The 17,431-nt window shown below is 45.1% G+C and overlaps 1 protein-coding gene across 2 annotated transcripts in view; it reads right to left on the bottom strand.

The window, feature by feature from the left end:
* The window catches only part of UNC80 (unc-80 homolog, NALCN channel complex subunit), a 190,179-nt gene that overhangs the window by 53,118 nt on the left and 119,630 nt on the right, over positions 1–17,431 (bottom strand). Inside the window, exons 32-43 of one of the 2 annotated variants that reach the window (XM_045032267.1) lie at positions 17,091–17,272; positions 16,000–16,131; positions 15,370–15,556; positions 14,284–14,415; positions 13,804–13,947; positions 11,325–11,425; positions 6,493–6,579; positions 5,185–5,368; positions 4,358–4,452; positions 1,856–1,945; positions 1,486–1,587; positions 369–549 (exon numbers count right to left, since the gene is read on the bottom strand). In XM_045032267.1, the coding sequence (XP_044888202.1) occupies positions 369–549; positions 1,486–1,587; positions 1,856–1,945; positions 4,358–4,452; positions 5,185–5,368; positions 6,493–6,579; positions 11,325–11,425; positions 13,804–13,947; positions 14,284–14,415; positions 15,370–15,556; positions 16,000–16,131; positions 17,091–17,272 (1,617 nt within the window). The remainder of the gene's footprint in view (positions 1–368; positions 550–1,485; positions 1,588–1,855; positions 1,946–4,357; positions 4,453–5,184; positions 5,369–6,492; positions 6,580–11,324; positions 11,426–13,803; positions 13,948–14,283; positions 14,416–15,369; positions 15,557–15,999; positions 16,132–17,090; positions 17,273–17,431) is intronic. The other variant, XM_045032269.1, reaches the window with a different exon arrangement.

Below are 17,431 nucleotides of genomic sequence, written 5' to 3'. Positions count from 1 at the left end.
AAATAAATTTGTTAGTCTTTAAGGTGCCACAAGTACTCCTGTTCTTTTTTCAGTAATCAGAGTGTATAGAGTGCCTGTAACTGAGGCACTAATCCACAGCCCACTGAAGTCAATGGAAAGAAGCCTTTCTTGTGGGCTCTTAATAAATGAAAAGTTTTATACTGCAGCACCTTTACTGCAGTCACATTTATGTACTAACATATGGACATCATATTCCTGGGCAGGGTATTTTAATTTGAGATGAGATAAACCTCTATGCTGTTCAGTCTTTCTGAGCAAGTAATAAGATTGCCTGAATGAAGTTGCTGGCGCCAAGTTCAATATGCAAATGGAGCCAGTGAAATCTTTGCCAAGTACTTTCCCAGTACCTTGAGGATCACTGAAGAGGGAGAATTCTGCATCAATGGCACTCCGAGGGAAGGAAGGCAGGCGGAGAAGGTCCTCTTGGAGCATAGACACATGGGATTGTTTGTGGGCCACAGGGATTTTCTGGGTCAGTGATATGAGGAACAGCACCCGTCCTACCTCCTCCAGCTTGCGGGTGAACACCTAGCAGAGAGAGAGAGACACACACACAGCAGCATAGCTCCAATCAGAAGGGGTTTTAAAAGAGTGTGGCATCTTTAAAGATCAATCTCGCCACCTAAGTGCAAAGACAAAGTGGAAACAGTGGAAGGCAAGTGCCCTGGGGTAACTCTCCCCGAGTGCTACTGAGACATCCTGGCTTATCAGAAGAGCAGGGACTCTGAGGATGGATTGGAGGCCACTCTAGTAGGTGGGGCAGGTGGGCCCAGTGACAGAGCCTTCACCTTTCCTCTTGGGGCTGGGTGATGATACCTGATTCTTCCTGGAGCTGATACTTCCACTGGTACATGATGGCACGGTCACTGCCCCACTACGTGTGATCAAGACCCAGTGGGAGAGCCTCTGGAGGCTGTGGTGAGAGCTAATGGAGCAGATGGGACACTGTAAGGCAAGGCAATCAATGCCAGTTGCTACAGTTGTGCCGCAGGTGATGGGGAGCAGAGAATCCTGTCCCAAGAAGCAATATCTGAGAGGCGGAGCAAGGAAGAGGCAGAGGAGACGCTCCCATGAGGGAGAAGAAACCACAAGTGGTAGCGTCTATTGCAGAGACAGGCAGACTTGTGGGGGAAAGTCACCGAGCAGGCTCCCAAAGGGCCGGGGGCTGGTGCCTGGAAAGAAGTAATGTGGATATCCCTGCCTTTGAAGCTGAAGTATGTGGCGTTACCCAGCCACACCTATGAGAACATTTGCAGAACAATACAGCTAAAAGGATCCAGTTGGAGGGAGTTTACACTGCCTTCTTCAGTGCCTTGATTTTCTCTGAATACGCAGCATGCCTAGTGAAATGACGCCCAGGAGGCTTTCATGCCATAAGCTGCTCCTTTGGAAAAGTGTGCCCCTCACAGCATGAGGGGAGCCCTTTGAAAGGACAATGGAGATGCCATGGTGGTGGTGAGATACCTGTTTCTGAATGAGTTCCTGACCCTTTTCTGGATGCATGTGTACCAGATTGAGCTGTGGAGACACTGACCTCCGGAAAGGATAAATATCCCGGACGTAGGTCTGCAATAGAAGAGAATAACAAATCAAGTGGTTTTTTTTAAATACAGCTGTAACTGTAGCCAGAAGCTGGGACTGGATAACAGGGCATGGATCACTTCAATCTCTCTCCAGGGACACTAAGACCCGTAATTTCCACAGGCCACAGCTCTGTATCAATGATGATAGAATTCTGGCTACATATGGCCCTATAGCTATATTCTGGCCTCTCCCAATATTCAGGAAGGGATGAAGAAAGAATAAAATCAGCTGGACCAGGCCTTTGTCTCACCTTGTTGTAATGAATAAGGTTCCATCGTTTATCCATTAAAAAATAATGAGCAGACTGGGTTTCAGGTATGTTAAAAAACTCCAAGCACTCCTAAGGGGGAAGAAACAAAGACCAGCTTGTTATTCATGAAGTACGTTGTACAGAGACAAAGAGTTTTATAACCAGTTATACAGGGACCATTCCTAAATGCCTTGCTGACGTTGGCACATTGTTCTTGCATTTAACACTTTTCTTTCTTTGTTTAAAACTTATATATCTATATCTACACACACCCATTTCAGTGTTCCTAAAATCTGCTGGATCGACAGTCTTGGGAACTGATGTTACCTGCATTTATCCACAGAACAATTATTTCTGCCTCCAGACCTGTTCTGTCTCTATAGCTACATCATCATATGGGTATCATTGCCTCCATTACTACAAGACCTGAATATTTCACAGACTTATGTATTTATCCTCGCAACACCCCTACGAGGTAAGGAAGTGCTGTGTTACAAAACGTGGAACTAAGGCAGAGAGAGACAAAGGTTATATCTACAATTATGGCAGCGTGTAGACAACAGACACTTCACGACCACCTAGCCCGGATATAAATAGCTGCATAGATGGTGAGGCACTGCTTAGGTGGGCAGAGCAGAGTGCTCGACACGCCTGACCCCCCCCTAGTGCCCCATACACCCAAGCAATGCCTCCCATGTCTACACCGCTATTTTCAGCAGTGTAGTTTGCTGCTGCAGGGAAAGTCTGGGTTATTACAGAGAATTCTTCCCCAGATGTCTGGCTGGTGGGTCTCCCCCACATGCTCAGGATCTAACTGATCGCCATATTTGGGATTGGGAGGGAATTTTGCCCCCTGTCAGATTGGCAGAGACCCTGGGGGTTTTTTTTTGCCTTCCTCTTCAGCCTGGGGCATGAGTCACTTACTGGTATGAACTAGAGTAAATAGTGGATTCTTTGTAAAATGCAAATCTTTAAATCATGATTTGAGGACTTTAGTCACTTAGCCAGAAGTTAGGGACCTATTGCAGGAGTGGGTGGGCGAGGTTCTGTGGCCTGCAACGTGCAGGCGAGCAGACTAAATGATCACGATGGTCCCTTCTGGCCTTAAAGTCTATGAAAGGCTCTGGAAGCAGGGAAAGGCAAAGCTGCCTTTCCCCACTGCTGGAGTCTCTCTACAGCGCATAGCTGCACGCCACAATGACAGGTGCAGACGCGGCTTGCCTTTCACTGCAGTATGCAGCTACATGTATAGTACTAGTCCCTGTACTCTACACATCGCAGCAAGTGTAGACATGACCTTAGGCTATGCCTGCACTAGCACTTATGTCGGCAAAACTTTTGTCGTTCAGGGGGGTGAAAAACTCCCCCCCATAGCGATATAAGTATTGCCGGCATAAGCACTCGACACGGCTACACGAGCAATCTTACAGCAGCACAGCTGTATGGGTACAGCTGTGCGCTGTAAGCTTGTAAGTGTAGACATGGCCTGAGTCAGAGGCTCTCAACCTTTCCAGACTACTGTACCCCTTTCAGGAGTCCAATTTGTCTTGCGTACCCCCAAATTTCACCACACTTAAAAACTACTCGCTGACAAAATCAGACATACAAATACAAAAGTGTCACAGCACGCTATCACTGAAAAACTGCTTCCTTCCTCATTTTTACCATATAATTATAAAATAAATCAATTGGAATATAAATATTAGACTTACATTTCAGTGTATAGAACAGTATAATATGAACAAGTCACTGCCTGTATGAAATTTTACTTCGTACTGACTTGGTTAGTGCTTTTTATGTAGCCTGTTGTAAAATGAGGCAAATAACTAGATGAGTTGACGTACCACCTAGAAAACCTCTGCATACCCCCCTGGGTATGTCTACCCCTGGTTGAGAACCACTGGCCTAAGTGACTTGCCCAAGGTCATATTTGAAATCTTTAGCAAAGCAAGGAACTGAACCCTATCTGCCAAGTCCCAAGGCTAGCACCCGAACCACTGGATCATCCTCTTTCTTCTTGAAATGCTGATTTCTCCACTGGGGCAAAAACAAATCTGCTGGTTATCGTGTGGTGGAATCAGGACTACCTAGGCCACCAGAGAGTTCTTAGTGGGAACAGCTGTTTGGTTCATTTCTTAGGTAGGTAATAGAGCTGGTCAAACACCAGAACAAAATGAACGGATGAGTATGTCAGTGAATTGTTAACTAATTTATTTAGGAAATTGTATCTGATCTGCAGCAGCCTGTTGGCCTCAGAGTTACACTTGTGGGGCATTGGCTGGCAATGGGAACTCCTGAGTACCCCACATTAGACATCAGTTCACTCCCTGGTTTATATAGTAGTGGTCACCCATCTTGAGATGGAAGTGGATATCAGAGCAGCATTCCTTCACAACGCTGAAATCGGGATGTTTGTAAGACTGTATTTCTAAAACTTAGATGTGACAGGCACAGGCAGCTAAATGTATCAATAAACAGCTCTACCAAAAACCCCATTCCCACCTTCAGAAGAGCTTCAAATTGTGTGTCCTCATGCACTGGTAACTGGGTTGGGATGTCACACTCGTTCTGTCCATGCACTACCAGGGTCTTTGTGCCTATAGTAAAGAAGAGCTGTCATTCTCTCTCTCCTCCTTTCTCACATAATTCATATGCTGTTTCAATGGGACTATTCACAGAGTAAGGACAATGGGTGAAATTTGTCTTGTGAAGAGCCAACACAAGTTCTAGGTATTTTGAATCCATTATGCAATACTTATACTCCCATTTAATGAGACTTTATCTTTTCTAGGGGGTTACAATTGATTTTAACTGTAACAGTTACGCTAAGGAAGAAATACATATAAAATGACAACTCCGTTTTTCACAGAGCAATCTCTTGTCTGGCTCATGAAGATGTAGGGTTACCACTGTACACTCTTGGTTATTAACTCCAGGCATTGCCATGATTTACACTGGAGGGTTTCAAGTTGACCTATCCCTGAGTGGCAGACTCTTCAAATGATCAGACTTGGCAGTCCTTCAGGGACTGATTGGCACATGGCTCCACGCTGAACAGACTGTTCTGATGTCACTTTTTGTTTATTTGCCTGCAGAATTCTGAAGGGGCTGTGAACTGTTCAAGAATTATTTTACAGAGCCCAAATTCAAGGAGGACTGGCTTAAAAATGTCTGATGATATTAAGAGGGAGCTTCCACTGACCTTCTTCCAATGGATCTCAAGCCAGTAATTCTATATTTCAGGGGTGTAGGAGCAGTAAGCAAAATAGCAAATATAGAAGATAGGTAAAGGAACCCAGCTAGGTCTTAAAGATTGTACATGTTCCTACCTGGCATTGAGGCAGTCACCAGCAGTTTTACTTCACACTGCTCCTTCTTCATAGTCTGTTTGAGATCCTTGAAGAAAAGGCCCTCTACATAACCCACCACTTCCCACAGGAAGGTCAGCGTAGCTGAAATGGCGTCCATGCCCCATTCACACGGAGTACGCACAAAGTACATGATCAATCCCACCTGCAAGGCACAAACAAAAGAGTGGCACTCAAGCTGCTTTTGTATACACAGCACATTGTTTTACTGGCATTAGTCCTGCTTCAGCCAACTCCATGTCCCAGAGTTATCATTAATACAGTCCTCCATTATTCCGAGGAGCAGTCAGTCTGTGATCAACCCAAGTCAACTACGTCAGACAGAGGAATTTGTGATGAACATTTATTGTTTGTACTGTCATAGCACGTAGGAGCTCCAGTCATGGACCAGGACTCCACTATGCGAGGCTCTATACAGACACAGAACAAAAAGATGGTTCCTGTAGCGTTACTCGTCGTTGGGAGAAGACTCAACCTGTCAAACCTAATACCTGAAAGTTCATGTTGCTTTGTCTGACTATGCCCAATGTCAACTTTCTACCTCCTTCTGTTCTGGGTGAGTATGGGATGCCACTGCTGTGTGCTGAGGGGCTGATCCAGAACAGCCGTAATAGCTGGGATGGGCACTGGGCAGACAGGTGGGTAGAGAAGAAGCCACCATGGTCCTTTATACCCTATCTCTGTAGAGTGGAGGAAAGGGAGGATCTGTGCAGCAGTGTATGAGGACCAGGGCACAGGCAGTCGTGCCTAGTGCTTGGAGTCAGGAGACAGAAACTGGAGCTGGAGACAGAATCAGGAGTCAAGCAAAGCCAAAGTCACAGTCAGGGACAGGGTGGAGAAGCAGGGAACTGGACCAAATCAGGAAAGCAGGAATTGGGAGTGGAGGAGGATCTGGGATAAGGAGGGCGGGAACAGGCCTGTGATCCCTCACACAGACTCTCCTAGAGCACAGCTTAGGGGGTACACACGTTGCATGGTCTCCCCCAGCAGAACTCCAGTGATTGCTCTACAAAATGGTTGCGCGCAGCTGCGGGTTTGGGATGACAGGATAACAGTTTATTTCACTCTTTAATAAATGGGGGGAGGGGGGAATGGAAGCCTGTCTGAGCCGGGTGATCTACACTGACAGCTGAAGGTTTGATGTGCATAAACTGTGTGGACAAAACCACTAGGGCACTGTCTCTTCCTAGATTGCCCATTTCCTAAAGCACATATGTTACAATCAAAGGTTAGGTTTATGGGCTGTAGGTGGTACTGGGAGCTACTCACCAAGTAGTTAAACAGGATGTGAGACGTCTGGGCAGGGAAGTCTCCGATGTTCAGTAGGAGCTTCCTCAGCATGTACATCAACTCATCCTGGAAGAAAAGCAAGAGTTTTTAATTTCCATCACAAAATGGCCTACAGTTTCCTTCCTTCCTTTCTCGTTCTCATTCTCTCTCTCTCTCGCTGCATAAAATGGAACCATATGCTTAGGAGAGGACTTAGAATTCTAAGTGCAAGTCCAAGGCCATAGTGAATGTATTCTCTAGGTCAGTGGTTCTCACTGTTTCATGTTGTGGATCACTTTCTTACCTAGAGGTATCACCATGGGCATCTGCCCTGGCAGCCTCCCAATCCTGTCACTGCACCTTCCCTGCAGCAATTCAAGTTCTTATTTACAATGAAAAAGTGCTACTAGGACAGTATTGGACAGAGTATATAAAAATTAATTCACTTTCATAGAATCATAGAATCTCAGGGTTGGAAGGGACCTCAGGAGGTCATCTAGTCCAACCCCCTCCTCAAAGCAGGACCAAACCCAACTAAATCATCCCAGCCAGGGCTTTGTCAAGCCTGACCTTAAAAACCTCTAAGGAAGGAGATTCCACCACCTCCCTAGGTAACCCATTCCAGTTCTTCACCACCTTACTAGTGAAAAAGTTTTTCCTAATGTCCAACCTAAACCTAACCCCCTGCAACTTGAGACCATTACTCCTTGTTCTGTCATCTTCTACCACTGAGAACAGTCTAGATCCATCCTCTTTGGAACCCCCTTTCAGGTAGTTGAAAGCAGCTATCAAATCCCCCCTCATTCTTCTCTTCTGCAGACTAAACAATCCCAGTTCCCTCAGCCTCTCCTCATAAGTCATGTGCTCCAGCCCCCTAATCATTTTTGTTGCCCTCTGCTGGACTCTTTCCAATTTATCCACATCCTTCTTGTAGTGTGGGGCCCAAAACTGGACACAGTACTCCAAATGAGGCCTCACCAGTGCTGAATAGAGGGGAATGATCACATCCCTCGATCTGCTGGAAATGCCCCTACTTATACAACCCAAAATGCCATTAGCCTTCTTGGCAACAAGGGCACACTGTTGACTCATATTCAGCTTTTCATCCACCATAACCCCTAGGTCCTTTTCTGCAGAACTGCTGCCCAGCCATTCGGTCCCTAGTCTGTAGCAGTGCATGGGATTCTTCCGTCCTAAGTGCAGGACTCTGCACTTGTCCTTGTTGAACCTCATCATATTTCTTTTGGCCCAATCCTCTAATTTGTCTAGGTCCCTCTGTATCCTATCCCTACCCTCCAGCGTATCAACCACTCCTCCCAGTTTAGTGTCATCTGCAAACTTGCTAAGGGTGCAGTCCACACCATCCTCCAGATCGTTAATGAAGATATTGAACAAAACCGGCCCCAGCACCGATCCTTGGGGCACTCCACTTGATACCGGCTGCCAACTAGACATGGAACCATTGATCACTACCTGTTGAGCCTGACCATTTAGCCAGTTTTCTATCCACCTTACCGTCCATTCATCCAGCCCATACTTCTTTAACTTGTTGGCAATAATACTGTGGGAGACTGTATCAAAAGCTTTGCTAAAGTCCAGAAATAGCACATCCACTGCTTTCCCCTCATCCACAGAGCCGGTTATCTCATCATAGAAGGCAATTAGGTTAGTCAAGCATGACTTGCCCTTGGTGAATCCATGCTGACTGTTCCTGATCACTTTCCCCTCCTTTAAGTGGTTCAGAATTGATTCCTTGAGGACCTGTTCCATGATTTTTCCAGGGACTGAGGTGAGACTGACTGGCCTGTAGTTCCCTGGATCTTCCTTCACTTTACTGTGATCGTTGTCACTGCTTGGTTACAGTCCCCATTTTGGGTAAGATTCTCTGTTGTTTTCTCCTTTGGGCAGCTCTAACATGTGTAGGCTGGCATAGGGATCATCCACCAGTTGAGGATAGACAGAGCACATCACTGTCTGGACACTCCTCTTCCCTTCTCCCTAACTCCTGCGTGGCCCCTGTGCCAGGGCTGTTGGCTAGGCATAGGGACAGGCCATGGCAGCTCTACACCTGGCAGAGGTGCCAGAGAAGTTACGGAAGGTCTCTTTGTGATGCTTAGGTGGCGCAAAGACAGCGAAGTGGGCCAGAGAATCCAGCTCTTTAGACTTAACCTATTTCTTTCCTCTCTTTGTTCCTTTAAGATTTTACATTGTTTAACTTGCTAATTTTACAATTTATTAGTGCAATAAGCTATAACTAAGATATTCTTTAATTTTAAAATGTTATGTTTCATAAAAGCTTTTTAAAGTTATGGGACTAATTCTAACCTCACTTATACCAGCTTTACTCTAGTTTAGGCAGCTTCATTTACTTTATTGGAGCCACTTCTGTTTTTTAATGGTGTGAGAGATCAGAAGAGACTGAAAAGGTTCCACAGCAATTCCTACGTAAAATACTTTGGAGAAGGAAAACCGAGAACAGAGGGATACATGTTGTGAAAGCCTGGGGCCAATTCTCAGCAGATGTGAATTGGCATAGTTGATTCACTGGCTGATTTACACCAGCTGAAAATCTGGTCCCTTATCTCTTCTGTTTTGGAGAGTTTAATTTTTAAATAGTCTCTCTCTTTAGGTATGTCTAAACTGCAATCCCAGGTGTGAATGCAGCATGCGCAGACACAATCTAACTAACTCAGGTAACAACAGCAGTGAAGCCACAGCAGGACGGGCAGCAGCAAAGGATGTACAAGCCTGCCTGGGACCCTGGGTATATACTCAAGTGGCTAGCCTGTGCTGTCGCCCATTTTGCTGCAGCTTCACTGCTACTGTTATCTAAGCTAGCTAGATCAGAGCTGGCTTGGGTATGTCTACACATGCTGCAGTTGCACCTCTGTCTGCAGTGTAGACATCACCTGTATTTTTAAAGGTTCCCCCGCCCCTCACCTAGAATTCACCTTTCAACAGCCATTGGTGGCCACACAGCAGATTCCAACTTTCTACTGGTGATCCGGGCTGTAGGGGAAAGAGCTACTCTTTCAAGTCTGGATGCTTAACAAGCATCAGTGGCTGACTGGGCTGAATTAAAAGGAAACTTTCAGGTCTCCCCTTCTAGTGAGAAGCTGTAAAGGTGGCTAGGCCTCTGTGCACAGTCATTAAAAACAGAGGCAAAAAGGATTTGACTAGCTTTTCTTCCTGTTTTCTTTTTATTTACTGTCTCATTAATGCAGCAAGTGTGAGCAGTCAACTTTGATATACATGTGATGGTCAGGTGATAAGGATGGTGATATCACTATCTACAGTGATAACATCATTACTATCTTTAGTAGTTCTCTGACGATATCTGCTCAGGGTGCAGCAGCTGTCCAAAAAGCGAACAGAACGTTAGGAACCATTAAGAAAGGGATAGATAATGAGACAAAAAATATCATAATGCTACCATATAAATCCAAGATACCCCCACACCTTGAATACTGTGTACATTTCTGATCACCCCATCCCACAAAAAAGATACATTAGAATTGGCAAAAATACAGAGAAGGGCAATAAAAATGTGTAGGGGTATGGAACAGCTTTCATATGGGGAGTCTCTGTTCTGTTTAGAAAAGAGATGACGAAAGGGGGGATATGATAAGAGCTCTATAAAATCATGAATGGTGTAGAGAAAGTGAACAAGGAAGTCTTATGTACCCTTGACATAACACAAGAACCAAGGGTCACTCAATGAAATTAATAAGCAGCAGGTGTAAAACAAATATAAGGAAGTACTTCTTCACATAATGCACAATCAAGCTGTGGAACTCGTTGCCATGGGAGGTTGTGAAGGACAAAGTATAACTGGGTTAGAAAAGAATGAGATAAGTTCATGGAGGATAGGTCCATCAATGGCTATTAGCCAAGATGATCAGGAATGCAACCCCATATGCTCTGGGTGTTCCCAAACTTCTGACTGCCAAATGTTGGGATTGGATGACAGGGGATGGATCACTTGATAAATTTCCCTGTTCTGTTCATTCCTTCTCAAGCACCTAGCACCAACCACTGTTGGAAGAGAGGCTACTGGGCTAGATGGACCATTGGTCAGACCTCGTATGGCCGTTCTTATGTTCTTATTTATATGGTGTCACTAGTGTGCACGGTGTTGTCCATATTATTATTTATATAGTGCTACAGGGTTGCATGGTGCTCTTCATATCAACAAAAGCGACAGATCCCTGCCCCATAGAGTTTACAATCTAAACCAGACATAGCACAGAAAAGGATTACGATGATATGTATTAACTACTTATGTTAAACGATCTGTTCCACCTTGTATTTAGCTGTGACTCTCTGATTAGTACAGTTCCCAGACCTGAAGAAGAGCTCTGTGTACGCTTGAAAGTTTGTCTCACCAACAGAAGCTGGTCCAATAAAAGGTATGACCTTGTCTCTTTATCATCCTGGGACCCACATGGCTACAACACTGCAAACAGAGTGCTGAATGTCAGGTCTGTACTTCAGGGAGGGTTAAACAGAATGGCTCCGAGGAAGCTAAGTTCATTTGCACCAGCTGAGGATACCTAGCTCAGTAGGATTCATGACTAAGAGTCCAAAACAGAGTCAGAACAGGGCCTTGGACAATCAGGGCCAGATACTCAGGTGGTGTAAATCAGCATAGCCCCACTGAATTGATAGGGCCTACACTGATCTACACCAGCCAAGGATCTGGTTGTATTCTAAGCCATCTTATAGTAAAGATTGTTTACCCTTTAAGTGATTTTACTTGCTCCTGTATTTTCATGCATTAAGTGATGGCTAAGCTTTCCTTTAATGTCTATACTGGGAAAAGGAGAACCTACCTGTCGGTTGCTTATTGTGAGTTTCTCCAGGAAATGCCGTAGAACTGTAGAGGGATCTTCAATCAAACAGTTCCATAAGACCTGCTGCGCCACAGCACTCACTGTACAGGAGGAAGAAAAAGAACCAGTGAGAACCTCATCTTCAGGAGAAGTCTTAAAGGGGTATATTTATATTAAAATGTTTGACGTCTACCAGCAAACCAGAGAACCACATGCATCTGCAGAAGTGAAACTCAGATGCATGATTACATATGGTCAGTTAATTAAAAACTGCAAATATTTTTGTGAATTTTTTGTTATTCACTAAATTGTATTATTTGTGGCTAGTATTTGGACAGACGTGTGTTTGTGAAAGGGTTACTAAATCCCTCAAGTGTCACCAATTTTAGCATAAATGATTATTCATCTGCAAATTTACATTAGCAGCACAGCTGAACCAGGGCTGCTCACTCAGCTACAATGAATCCTGCCTCCAGCAAAGCCTGCACTGACTCACCCCTCAGGCATGCTGCAGCAGCCTATCCCTGGGCAGGGCCCGGATCAATGACCCCCATGTACAAATATTTCACCCTCACTGCCAGATCAACAAGTCAGTCTGTGCAATAGCACCGCTCGACTAGGAACTCTCCTGCTGCCTCACAGTGTTACAGAGTCCCTAGGCTTCCAGCCTGCCTTGATCCTGTCTCTGCCCCAGCCCTGTCCAAACCTTGTTCCAGCCTGGTTCAGCCTTGTCTGTACGTTATTCTGATCCTGCCCCAGCCTTGCACCTGCCTCCTGACCCCCAGAACCTTGGACTAACTTCAACCCAGCTTCGAGCTCTGGCCTGCTTCCAGACTCCGACTGCAATCCTGATTTAGCTGTTTACGGACCCAGACCTTGGTTCTGACTCACGGCCCGTCCCCAGGCCCTGGTTTAAGTGCTGCTCTCAGCTCAGTCCTGACTCTGTGGCCAGCTTTGACCCTTGCTATCTGTTCTTGACCACTACTCCAACCACCAGGCCTGACCACCCAGAACCCAGAGCCTGACAATTGCAGTTTATAAAACTTTCTACAGACGTGCTTATAACCATCGATGACACACACTATTCATGTCTGTAACATGATTATAAGGTCTAATAATTTATAAACTCTTCATACGCTATTTATAAGTGGAATTAAAGACAACACAGCTAGTGATGCCTATAGTTAAACTGCCCAACGCTTCCCATTGTAAGATCCTCTTTTCAGTTGTTCACAACTTTGCCAAATTTTAACTGTTTGGGTTGACATTTTCCATGCTGGGTGTCAGCCTCAGGCTGAATATTTTTGGTACATTTAAGCAAAAATGATTGTCACTTTTGAGAATGAACTGTTCCACTGAGATGCTCTGACACGTCCATGCTTTAGAGCAGAGATTTAAAATTTGGCAGGTGCCTCACCCTGGTGCCAGAGATGTGTCTTCTGCCATCCTCATAATTTTTTTTTCAAATTTGGCCAAATTATGAGCCTCTGAAAAGCTCAGTTTGCACAAGTTCAGTAGACACAAAAAGAGTTTAGCAGCTAGATTTTCCAAAGGTTTTGTCTGCATGTAGCATGCTCCATCCCAGGGCTGCAGGGGCTGAGCAGGACTTTCCCTCCAATTGCTCCTCTTGCAGCCAGGGGCTGGTGTGGCACCAGGCACTGGAATTGAGAACAGGGGAACTGCATCTCCTGTGCTCTCAGTGATCCTCCTGCAGGCACCCAGGCAATGAGAAGGAAAAGGAGGAAGTAGCCCGATTCAAGTGCACAGGGGTGAGGAGCCAGGTGGGGTGGGGGACTAAAGGGAGGAGCCAGGGAGGGTTAGGGGACTGGGATTCTGACCTATATGTGAGCTAAGGAGGCAAGTGTGGGGGTGAGACTGGACCTGGGACAAGGAGTCGTAGATGGGTATGGGGGATTGAGACATGAAGATAAATTCAGTAATGTTTATCAAGCACACATACTGTAGTGATGAGCGCCACAGAAAAGTCCATGAGGAAATTAACAATTCTCTCTTCAGAGCATGGTTTGAATAGTGTGCAGTAAATAAGGCCTGGACCCAGACACTGAACAATAATGATAAAATAACATACTGAATAGCTGCTCATTAAATGTGCAGTATCCATTCTGTGCACTGAATGAGGCAGAGGTCCTGTGGAAAATATAAGATGTGCTCAGGTAATTACAGACTGTATCATAATGCATTCACACAAGAGAATCACATTAAGGTTGCACAGGCAACCCTGATTCTGGTATTTCCTAAATTATGAGGGCTTGACTTTGCAACCTTAAAACTGTTCTTTTAACATGTTTTTTTTCATGAGCAATCTCCTAGCTTTTTTAAAAAGCCTAGGTACCTCTAATAACTGGATTCTGATGCTACCAGCCTACCTGCTCTTACTAATCTGAGCCATTGTTCAAACTGCTAGAGATTTTTGTAACCGCTAATTAAGAGTCCATGAATGTTTAATCTAGGTCATCACCTGCTACTCCATCCTCTCGGACTTCTCCATCTTCCATCAAGTGAACAATGGGGAGCACAGCTGCACAGATGCATGCTGGGAACACTGCCTGCGGGGGCTGCGGCACATGATGGTTTGGCGTGTGCTCCGTAGTGTGCTCCTCATCTAGAGCAGAGAGGAGTAAAAGGCGTGCTTTAGCCAATGTGCTGTTGGCAAAATCCCTTTCAATTACAGTTCTCCACCTGGCGTGCTTCACATGACACAACTCCGTGGTAACTCACAATGAAACACTGGAACTGAAGAGAAGCTACATAGGAATGAACAGCAGTACCATAATGAATGGGGCTGACTAATTCAGAACCTCCTGAGCTTTCAAGCAGGCCTGACAAAAGGCAGGTGTAGCTTTGGTTAAGAGCAAGGAAGACATGAGACCTGTGAGTCAACAGAATGAATATATACACTGTAAGGAGAATTAAAAACAAATGCAAAGTCAATACCCACCTTCTGCACTGACGGCTGAACGCACTGACCAGACAGAGCCACGACGGAAGGAATAGTTCCTGTGAGAAGTACTGGAGGTGCAGGAGGGACTCACAGAGAGGCGGCGGGATGCCAAGTTGGTGACTTCTTCTACTGACAAAGAAAACAGGAGATGTGAATTTTGGTTTATAAATTTGACTGACACAGTTCAAGGCACTTCCCAGAAAGAAGCATCATGCTGCCAGATTGGAAGAGAGAAAAAAAAAGTCAGGCTTCTTGTGAAATGCACAATTTAGAAACTAAAAAGATGATCTAGGTCATTTCGTCCATCCCCTGGGAGCTAGAGCAGGCCTGTTCCTTAACATATATTACCCAGTGCTTTGCTGAGTCAAGTTTCAGTTGACTCAGGTGATCCAGCTCCACAGCTTCTATTAGACGATTATTCTACATTCTAACAAATCACATTGCTAGATAATTTGTTGTCCTTCCTCTAGATACTGTCAGGGTGAACTTGCAATGCCACTATTCTGTTTGCAGATTTTCCACCGCATACACAGCTCAGGACACATCAGTATATTTGTGCAGCTCCAATGTGCAAAAAGAGGACATTTAACTAATTCTCTCTATTGCATTAGCTTGACCCAATGAAAATCCTCAACCCAAAGGCTAAGTTTTCAGTTTCCTTTATTCTCATATTCTAAGGATCTGATTGGGCAAGGTGCTAAGTGCCTCCTATGAAGTACAGAGAGTCCCCAACTCCCATTGGTCAGTGGGAGCTGAGGACACCCAGTTTCTTGTGGGCAGCACTCAACATTTCACAGGTTTGGGCCCTTATTACACTAATTATTGGCTACACTTTTTTTCTCATTCATTTTGAATCTTTTATTTTTTGATATGGATGCCTTATACCTGTATGGTGCTGTCAGGTTCTTAAAGTGATTAAATACCAGTTCCTTCGAATGATCCAAAATGATGAGGATGTTAAAGTGGGATCTTCCCTATCACTAATGATCACTTTCCATCCTCACTGCATCCCTAAGATCTGTTCCACGCTGGAGGCATGTGCTTATTGGTCCCCGGCAAGCAGTTCATGGCTCTAGAGCGCACCTTCTTCTTCTTGCTCTGAGTTTGGGGTGCAGGTGGGCTCATAGCAGGCCTCCTGGGTGATGGGAATGGCCGTGATAAGACTGGCTTCCCGGCCTAGGCGCTTCTTTTCTTCCTCCTGCTGCAGGTTCTTCAGGATGTGCTCTGCTCGCTGATGGGAACGTGACACTGCCCGGGCTGAAAATGACTTCTGCCAGAAAAGCAAGAAGAAAGAAACCAACTTGAAGCAATTGGTTTGGTTTTCATGCAGCATGTGTTTTAGGCCACTTTTATGAGTCACCGCTAACATTTAACCACTAAAGATCAAATCCTTCCATCTATCTACACATATACACACCCACAACAAATAGGTGTTAACTGAATAGAGATTCACAAGGAAGCTCTTGGTTGGATTTCTTGTCTTAAGTCTCTTGCTGAAAAATAGGAAAAATATTAACATTGTATATGTGGTGCCTAGGCACTATACTGACAATGTACACAAAGATCTCTTGTAAACTGACGCAAGTAAGGAAATTCAGAGTTTAGACTACTTGGTCTTCTTTAACTCCCTCTCTCCTCCCCCCCCCCCAACACCTGGATATAATTTGTCACTAAGTAATAACAATATCCCCTCTAGGGAGCTCTTTAACTTACAGACTGGTCCTCATTAATTGGGTCCTGCACGCTCCCACTGCACTGTGGAACCCACGGGGGGTCAAACATTGGCACAGAGGGCATTCCCAGTACTGGAGAGGGCAGAGTGAAGTTTATACTTGGAGGAGGAATCTGAAAGAAAACACAAGGAGAGAAAATCAGGTAGAGGGAAAGAAAATTTTAGGTGGTGGATTTAAATCCTGATTGACCAACCACTCCTGCTGAGTCTGATGTTTGTCAGCCAGCTCACGCATCAGCTGTTGCTGCTGGAAGATGATCTGCTGTATCAGTTGTGCTTGGCACCGCTGCTGCTGGGTCACCTGTAGTTGTTGGTTTTCTAACAGCCACTTCAATAATTTGTTGGCCTCCATCTTGATTTGCAGTGGTTAACCAGTGAGGGGAACTCTGAGCTTGCTTCGGGCAGTCCCCCCTCACTTGGGGCCTTTTGCAGGCCTCGACTGTTGCCCCCATTCTCTACCATGTGTCGCAGGGGCCAGGACACCCCGTCACCCAGGGGATGAGGCAAGGGCGTCGTAGCCCCGCAGTGAAGTCAATAGGGTTATTGCCCCGCCTCAGGGCTGTGTAATCCAATGGCCAGAGTCACTAGGACTCCTCTGGGTTGCAGGGAAGCATGGCCCAATGGCCAGAGTCAATAGGACTCCCCTTGTCTTCACAGAAGTGCAGCCTATATATTTAGCTCAATGCATTTAGTTATAACGGGCACAAGATATTCCCGTTAATAACTATGGAAATGTTGTATCATCTTCTAATTTAATATCGGTGGAAAATTCAGAGATACTAATTAGTTCCATTCATTTCCCCCCCGCTGACCTCCATCTTACTATACTGTGCCAATCGTCTATGGCACTATGCTTCTTTCCTACTAAGTATTTTTCTCTAATCTACATCCAGAATTCTGTGGGATTGTCTCTTTTTAATACAGTTCTGCATCCTACAAACCTGGCATTCAGAATTATTTTTTTCCTCTCCTGAAATGACTTAAAGCCAATTCCTTGTCATCATGTCACAATACATCTGTCCTGCAAGCCAAAACCGCAAAAGACAATAGTGTGTTTGTTCTCCTCATCTACCTTAAAGATCTGCTGAGCGCCCTCCTCCATCCGAGGCCAGACTTGATACCGAAATCTCCAGAGGGTATGGAACTTGAGAACAGCGTTCAGTCTTTGCACTGTTTCAGGGTGATGAAATTCGGACATCAGCATATCAGAAACAGCCTCGGGCACTTTCACAGCACACAGCAGGAACATGGCAGCTGCAGGGAGTGAACATTTGATCAGCTGAGTTTTTGCAGAGTGTATTTGTTTTGCAGATAAAATTTCAGTCACGTAAAAAAAAAAAATTAAAAAAAAGCGCTCCACAGAAAATGAGATCAGCAATATACTGGCACCAGCAAAAAGTGCTTTGCTTCATG

The sequence above is a fragment of the Mauremys mutica genome, chromosome 10 (assembly GCF_020497125.1).
Source record: "Mauremys mutica isolate MM-2020 ecotype Southern chromosome 10, ASM2049712v1, whole genome shotgun sequence".
Classification (NCBI taxonomy): Eukaryota; Metazoa; Chordata; order Testudines; family Geoemydidae; genus Mauremys; species Mauremys mutica.
Note: the sequence above shows the minus strand (reverse complement) of the source record. Positions and strands in the feature narration are given on the sequence as shown.